General features: G+C 42.8%; 1 protein-coding gene across 7 annotated transcripts in view; it reads left to right on the forward strand.

Annotated features, from left to right (window-relative positions):
• Positions 1 to 8237, forward strand: part of LOC126997000 (uncharacterized) — a 31619-nt gene extending 23382 nt beyond the window's left edge. For all 7 annotated transcript variants that reach the window (XM_050858025.1, XM_050858024.1, XM_050858026.1 and 4 more), the window contains 10 exons: positions 837 to 1022; positions 1563 to 1719; positions 2670 to 2842; positions 3429 to 3669; positions 4214 to 4367; positions 4618 to 5131; positions 5662 to 5793; positions 6286 to 6402; positions 6804 to 6897; positions 7111 to 8237. In XM_050858025.1, coding sequence (XP_050713982.1) covers positions 837 to 1022; positions 1563 to 1719; positions 2670 to 2842; positions 3429 to 3669; positions 4214 to 4367; positions 4618 to 5131; positions 5662 to 5793; positions 6286 to 6402; positions 6804 to 6897; positions 7111 to 7841 — 2499 coding nt within the window. In that variant the 3' untranslated portion in view covers positions 7842 to 8237. The remainder of the gene's footprint in view (positions 1 to 836; positions 1023 to 1562; positions 1720 to 2669; positions 2843 to 3428; positions 3670 to 4213; positions 4368 to 4617; positions 5132 to 5661; positions 5794 to 6285; positions 6403 to 6803; positions 6898 to 7110) is intronic.
• The last annotated feature ends 111 nt before the right edge of the window (positions 8238 to 8348 follow it).

Here is an 8348-nt window from a genome sequence, read left to right on the forward strand (position 1 = left end):
TCTTTTCTTTTTTTCTTTCTTTAGTTATCCATGAATTTGGGTGTTTGTTCTTTGGTATTTTCGCACATGATAAAGTGGAGTATGTTTACCTACCTCTGCTATGTATAAACCATGTACACCAAGGCTGATGTAAGTACGGTCCTGACACTCATGTATATTGCTTCTTTCTTTCTTTCTTTAGTTATCTGTGAATTTGGATTTTTGTTCTTTGGTATTTTCGCACATGATAAAGTGGAGTACGTTTACCTACCTCTGCTTTGTATAAGCCATGTACGCCAAGGCTGATGTAAGTATGGTCCCGGCACTCATGTATATTGCTTCTTTCTTTCTTTAGTTATCTGTGAATTTGGATTTTTGTTCTTTGATATTTTCGCACATGATAAAGTGGAGTACGTTTACCTACCTCTGCTATGTATAAGCCATGTACGCCAAGGCTGATGTAAGTATGGTCCTGGCACTCATGTATATTGCTTCTTTCTTTCTTTCTTTCTTTAGTTATCTGTGAATTTGGATTTTTGTTCTTTGATAGTTTCGCATAGGATAAAGTGGAGTACGTTTGCCTACCTCTGCTACGTATAAGCCATGTACGCCAAGGGTGATGTAAGTACGGTCCTGACACTCATGTATATTGCTTCTTTCTTTCTTTCTTTCTTTAGTTATCCGTGAATATGGATACATTACCTGTTTTCTTTTTTAATATTTTCACATACGATAAAGTGGAGCATGTTTACCTCTCTGTATATGGATGTGTAACCCATTTTCTTCCTTGACATCTTCACATTCGAGCCAATCCGAGTGCAATTTAAGGTTTTACCCCCGCCATTCCCCACTTCCAGGCCGAGGTGAAGGAGTCCAAGAAGCCAAATCCCCTCAAGCCGCAGGCGAAGGAGCTGGGCGAGGAGGAGCAGGTGCATGATGCCTGTGATGTGCGGCCCACGGCTCTCCTCACCCTGCACACCCAGCACGCCTCCCTCGCCCCCCTCCAGGCTGCCCTTGATATTTGGGACACGTTTGTTATGCAGGTGAGAAGGAGCAGTTGATTAAGTTTTTTTTATTTTTTTATATAGATTTATTTTATTTTTCTTTATTCATTTATTTTTATTTTTCTACTTATGTTATTTATTCATATATAATTTGTGTATGTATTTATGTATTTCCTTTGTTTATTTATTTATGCATTATTTCTTCAAGTTACAAGGAAGTGATTAATGGAAACTTGGTTAGAACACTTTAGTAAGCAATGCATTCTCAAATATCTTTTCAGGACCTACCGATAAAGAATCCTACCATTACTTAACCATTTCTATGATTACCATCGCTGCCATTACTTCATTTCTTAAGAGTTACAAGGACATGATTAATGGAAACAGACAGAGATCAATTTAGGAAACACATTCTTGAACCACTTTTCAGGACCTACTGATAAAGAATCCTACCATTACTTAACCATTTCTATCATTACCATCGCTGCCATTACTTCATTTCTTAAGAGTTACAAGGACATGATTAATGGAAACAGACAGAGAGCAATTTACGAAACACATTCTTGAACCACTTTTCAGGACCTGCCGTTGAAGAATGCCGCCACGACCTGTGCCAGCCTGACTTCCGTGGGCTACATCTACCACCTGTCGGGCCTGGTCACCCCCACCCTGCAGGCGTGGGGGCTCCTCATTGCTCTGGCTCGCAAACACTCCCTCCAGAACTACCTCATCAAGGGTATGTTATGACCTCTAGATCACTACCTCACACTCCCCAGATCACTTGCTCTTGCTGTACAGGTGACGTGTTGGAGAGTCAGGCCTTAATATTGGCACAACCTGTAAAAATAAAAACAAAACAAACAGTATCCATTAAAATCTTCCTATTCCCTATTTCTTGCATATCACATCTTTTCCAGAAAACTCCTCATGGCTTCTATAACTCTATCATTTGCTTAAACACTCAGTCCCAGCAGCAGCAACATCCATTCCCTCTCTGTTCTTGCAATCCTCCCATTCACATCCCACCCCATCTCACTCAGTGCCACCCTCATCGTCTCCGTCCTTTCTCTCTGGTGCCTCCCACACACCAGTATCACATGGACGATCACCGCACCCTCTCTCCCCAGATCACTACATCACCCTCTCTCCCCAGATCACTACCTCACCCTCTCTCCTCAGATCACTACCTCATCCTCTCTCCCCAGACCACTACCTCACCCTCTCTCCCCAGACCACTACCTCACCCTCTCTCCCCAGATCACTACCTCACCCTCACTACTTCACCTTCTCTCCTTACCTTCCTCTCCATACCGCACCGTCTCTCCTTCCCTTCCTCTCCACCAAATGATGCTCTAAATAATATAACATGAGAGAAGATGTTTTGCACTCGTATTATCTAACATTTGGGACTCTCATAAGGACGGATTTTCTAGACCTGGGGGAGCTACATTGGTCTGTCATGAGTGATTTTTCTGTTCATTGCGTGGAAGCCTTGCAAAACTACCGCCACCTCTTTGGATTCTATTTAGGAGCAGCGAGTAGCGGGCTTTTTTTATTATTGTTTCCTTTTTTTGTGCCCTTGAGCTGTCTTGTAAAAAAAATAAAAAATAAAAAACACCCACTTCTGCGAGAGCCTTTCTAAAAGCATATACAAAGACTTTAAACCCCACAACTTCACATCCTCAGGTATAGTTGAGCTGCTGTTGACGGCGCCCGACTTGGTGGACTCAGGCCTGGTGGAAGAGCTGCAAGAGGTAGTTTCTTCAGTGTCAGCAGCCTCCTCACAGGACACCACACTGGCCTGCCTCACCCTCACTGCCTCTGCTGCCACTGCCCTACACTACTACAGGATCGGAAAGGTTAGGGAAAGATTCTTTATACTGTGTTTGTGAAGCCTTGAAATTTAATCATGTTGGAGGTTATTATCATCATTATCATCATTATTCCATACAGGTGTTCGTTCGTTCTCTTTTTCTTGTTGGTTGATAAATGGGTACCTGGGTGAACATGGGAATAGTGTTATAATCGTTATCATCTGTGTGTAAACTCTCGAAGCTTACCCTAACTGCTGCGATTGGCATGGATTTCGCCTTCACTGGTAGCCTGGTAACATATGCTCCCAGGTCTTTCTCTGCCTCTGTGGTGGATGGTGGAGTGTTTCCCATGTGGTATTGGTATGCTGTATATCCCCTCCCAAGGTGCATGACTTTACATTTTTATTCATTGAATTGTAGCAGCCACTTTTTGTTTCATTCCTGTAGCTTGGTGATGTCTTCTTGTAGGCAATCCACAGGCAAGGGGTTAATTATCACTGTCAATGCTATTTTTTTTTTTTTTTTTTTTTTTTTTTTTCTAAATCAAAGGATACAGCTCAAGGGCAACAATAATATTAAAAAAAAAAAAAAAAAAAAAAAAAAAGCCCGCTAACCAACCCTTCTCTGGCAGTATGATGCTGGCGCCAGGTTGGTCGAGGAGGCCCTGAGGTCAGAGGTACTGACCAGACGTACCATCAAGACCACGGAGGTGCAGACGCTGGTGCACTTAGTGGCCTCAATGTATGCCTGGCTCCCCCCCTGGCTGCTGCACTCCCAGCCAGCGCTCCCGGCACCCTGCTTCTCCCTGGCACTCCTTGCTTGCAGACAGGCCAGTGCTCTCTTCCAGACGGCACTCACGGACACTAACAAAGGTGACTACTCTCCCTCATCCCCCCTACTTGTTCCTTTACTCAGCATCTGCCAATTTGTACACACCATTCCAATTTGTACTCATATCATTAATGTTTGCTCTGAATGATTATGCCAAACTATGAAAATGTTATGGTTGTTATAGCTTCATCAATTGTTAATATGACTTTTTGTATCTGCTCTGTTTTTCTGGGTAACTGCTCCTGTATGAATATTGATTAGATGGTGCATACAACTTCATGATCAGTTTTGTTTTTATTTAATCTTTCTTCTTTTTATTTACTGCTCTTTACTCCCCTTCCCATCTTAGTGTTGTGTATACTGGGTGTACGTACACAAGACCATGAGGGGCCTGGCAGCCTACACTTGATAGCTTTTGAAAACCTTTTGTCCACGATTTTCTCTCCCCATCCATAGTTATGTTAAACTTTTATTTGAAATGTTGATTTGTATAACTGTAGATTTGCGTAATGTATCCACTACTCTATTTGTGAACCGTTTTTTGCTTGTGTGTTGAACCTTTCTCATCATCCTATCATGTTCCAGACATCATCTGCTGGCGGCATAGAGTGGCCAGCCTGCTCCTCACCACCACGGCCTGGCTGGGCCACCTCAGCATCACCACCGCCCAGCCCAGGACCGCCAGAGCCTTCCTGGAAAAGTCACTACAGTTTTCCCAGCGGCTCATTCTTCCCCTTAGGTTTGTTCTTCTTTTCTTTTGCTTTTCCCTTGTTTGTGTGTGGCTCCTCTGGACTCAGTTCCATGTGATTTAGGAATAAGGTAGTAATGTAGTGTGAGGTAGAGGTGAGGAGTAATGTGCTTCCTTATTATGATTATTTAGGGATGGTAAAGAGAGAGGCTGAATATCTGCTGCCCAGGAGCTGCTGTGTCAAAGGCTTCTAGCCTCAGATAACCTCCTAACATCTGTGTGTATTGTGTTTTATTTACAGAATTGCAGAGTTTCTGGAGCTATTGGCACGAGTGGACATGTTGTGTGACCAGCTGGAAGACTGCCGAGTGAAGGTGGACAACCTGGAGTCCCTTCTGACGACACACCCATCAAGCCAGGAGGAAGTGGATAACCTCATGCCAGAATTCACCAAACTGGCCATCACCAAGCCAACCAAAGCCAGGAGCACAAAGGGCCCTGAGATATTCTGCGACCCTTTGCCGAGCGACGGGGAGAGGATGCGGACGGAGAGCGGCGTGCAGGAGTTCAGTCTCAAGGACGTCCCCGCCATGCTTCAGGTGGAGGCTGACTGGGCGTTCAACTCCTCTCCATCAACGGAATATCGGGAAAAGATTACCATTGTCAGATTCATGCCGTGTTCCAGCGGAGGAGTGGAGTGTGCCCTCTGTGCCACCCCGATCATCCACCAGCTACGTATCTCCACCTCGGTCCTCCTGGCTCTCCTCCATGCCCATGGAGAGCGCTTCCAAACGGCTCAAAAGTGTCTGGAGCAAGTAAGTGAAATGTGGAATTTTTGTGGCCTATTCATGGTCCATCTTTACATCTAGTTTCTATTTTTATTTATTTACTTATTTATTTATTTTTATTTCTTACCTTCCCTCAGTAGGTATATGTGTTGCAGAATATTATAGCTTTAAATTGCATGATGAAAAGTATAGTCTGGTCTATGCACCAATCAGATTCCAGCAAAGGTGAGAAGGTATCTGTTGAACCTGTCTGCTGTGATTGGCATGGATTTCGCTTTCACTGGTAGCTTGTTAACATATAGTCCCAGGTCTTTCTCTGCCTCTGTGGTGGATAGTGGAGTGTTTCCCATGTGGTATTGGTATGCTGGATATCCCCTCCTAAGGTGCATGACTACATTTTTCTTCATTGAATTGTAGCAGCCACTTTTTGTTCCATTCCTGTAGCTTGGTGATGTCTTGTAGGAAATCCACAGTCAAGGGGTTAAGGAGAGAAAAGGGCCCACCACCATTCACGCAGTTACAATCTTATTTATTTATTATGTATTATCATTCCCCAGGCACAGACCATGTATGCCGAGGCTGCAGATAAGGCACATGAAGTTGCCTCCCATTTGGTCTCACTCCTCAAGAGAGACATCAAGAAGTGTGTCATAGAGCCGAGCATGTTTGTTCTCTCACGACTAAACCTGGTAAGTGTGTGAAAGACTGAGGTGGAGAAGAATGTGAATGATGGAACTTTATGAAACAGATGTAGGCACTGTTATGATTTTTACATTTTCTTTATTCTTCTTATACAATGAAGAAAGCAGCCAATTAAAAAAAAACCTAACAGGAAAATGGAACATAATGAAGAAATTTTACATACTTTTCATTTTGCATTACCTTTGAAAAATAATATATACAGGATGGCTAAGATAGGATATCCAGAATGATTAGATGTGATAAATGAAAATCCAACAAAAAATAAGGTAGTTTAGATTAATCAGAAAAAAAATAACAGAAAAAAGGAATAATACAGAAATTTATATACTTTTCATATAGCACTTACCATTAAAATAAAAAAAGCTATATAGGAAGGCTAAGATAGAATATTCATTGATTAGACGGAATCCTTGAAAATCCGACAAAAAATTAGGTTAGTTTAGGTTAATTTATTTGACTGGTTTTCTTTCCACCTTCAGATACGCCTTCAGACCTTCCACGCCCGGGCTGAGTGTCTGGGGCTTGAGGGGAAGTGGGACAACGCTCTGAGTGCCAACCTGGAATCTCTTCAAACTCTGGCCGCCCTCGATACTCAGGTCAGCAATGAATAGGGATTTACTGTCATGGGGAGGTGATGATGTGTAGGCCTTGTGGAGTTAAGTACTATACAGAGATAATTGTTGGTTTGTTCTGCGGGTATATATCCCTTTCCTCCTGTATCATTGAACAGATTGAATAGGAGATTGCTGTCATAGGAAAGTAATAATGTTTAGGTTTTGTGAAATTGTAGTATATAAGAACTTGCTGATATGTTCTAAGACAATGCCATACTTTTTTTTTTATCTCAATGTACCGTTAGACAAGGATTTGCTCTTATGTGGAGGTGATATGTCAGCTTTCTGAAGTTAAAAGCATATAAGACTTTGTTGGGTTCTTTTGAGTCATACCAAATCAGTGTTGTAGTCGTTGTCATACAAAGAGAACCTTAACCCTGCAGCTGCTAGTTCAAGACGTGCACTTCACCGCCCTCCTCGCCCTCCAAGGCCAGGACCTGGAGAAGATACTGGCCAGGCGCACAAAGTCTCCACAAGGTAAGAGAGGCTTTGTAATGATGATTGTAATTTTTTTAAAACGAATCTGGTCTAAAAAATAAAAAATGGTGAAAGTGATGAGATTGAAGATAAAGTCTGCTTGAAGATGTACCAGATATTGACTGTTAGAAGGATGAAGTTGTTATATTCATGACCTCGGAGATACAGCCAAGACATCACATTACGTCATCCTCATCTACCTTCCTTTTACAGACACTAACACATCACTGGTTGTGGGGCAGCAACAAGACAAAAATGACATATGCAGCATAATCGTCACCACCACCCCCAAGATGAGCACGAGGAAGAAGGCTGGTCAGCACCTCCTCAACGCCCCCAAACCTGTACACAAGAAAAACCTCATCTTCAACATATACAGCGACGAGGAGGAGGATGGCTCAGAGGAAACAAAGCCTCACAGATTCGCCACACCGTACAAGCCTATCCCTCACACGCCCAGCAACAAGTTCTTCAAGTCGGAGCGCAAGAGGCCACCAAGCAGCATAAAGAAGAAGAAAAACGCTGAGAATATGAAGGCTTTGGATTCCCTTGAGGCGGACTGGGGTGGCGGCCTACCTTCCCTTGTGCTAAAAGTCCCTAGTGACCTTCCTCTGTCCCCTCTAAATAGCACACCTCACTGCCCACCCCAGCCTGATAGTGCCAAGCTGGGATGCACAACCTCCCCACAAAGCACTAAAACAATGGGCAAAACAGGGACTAGAACAACCAAAGCAACCAAAACAGGAACCACCAGAGGAAGAAGTGTCACCACCAACCTGTCACAGAGTACAGAAGATGCCAAACCTCAGGAAGATGCAGCGCCCCAGCGAGGGAGGGGCAGGCCGACCAAGGCAGCCTCAGCGTCAGCCTCCAAAGCCAAGTTAGTCAGTGAGCCAAAGAGCACCACCAGGACCCGAGCCTCCCGGTCCCTCCGCCTCATGTAACAAAAGTGCTGTTAGGTCGCACGTTATTTTTATACTCTCTGAATTTCTACCAAACTATTTATTAGTCATTATTTTTACTGTGTCATATCTCTGTGCTATGGTTTAGAATATTACTCATTTGCAGCGCCTTTGAGTTACCTCTGATTCAGGTTTTTTTTCAATATAGATCTTATTTATTGATCGTAGATTTAGAGTATTAGAGAGGAAATGTTTAACTTTTTATCATTTATTTCTCAGCTCAAAGTTTCTGCAGCCTCCTCATGCATGACTAAACTTGCAATTTCTGTTCTTAATTTGTGCCAAGCCACCTCTCTCCTACCAATGAAACTCACAATATTCAGGGACGTGATAAATGACACTTTTATTGTTATTGGATTTTAGTAAAGTTTTTCCCAACTCATCATTTTAATACCATCCAAAGTACAATGTATGGTACAATATAGGAAAGTAAACTACTATGAATATGTCACTTTTCTGTGTCCTATGTAAATGATGACATGAAGTGAT

This window comes from Eriocheir sinensis, chromosome 11 (genome assembly GCF_024679095.1).
Source record: "Eriocheir sinensis breed Jianghai 21 chromosome 11, ASM2467909v1, whole genome shotgun sequence".
NCBI classification, from domain to species: domain Eukaryota; kingdom Metazoa; phylum Arthropoda; class Malacostraca; order Decapoda; family Varunidae; genus Eriocheir; species Eriocheir sinensis.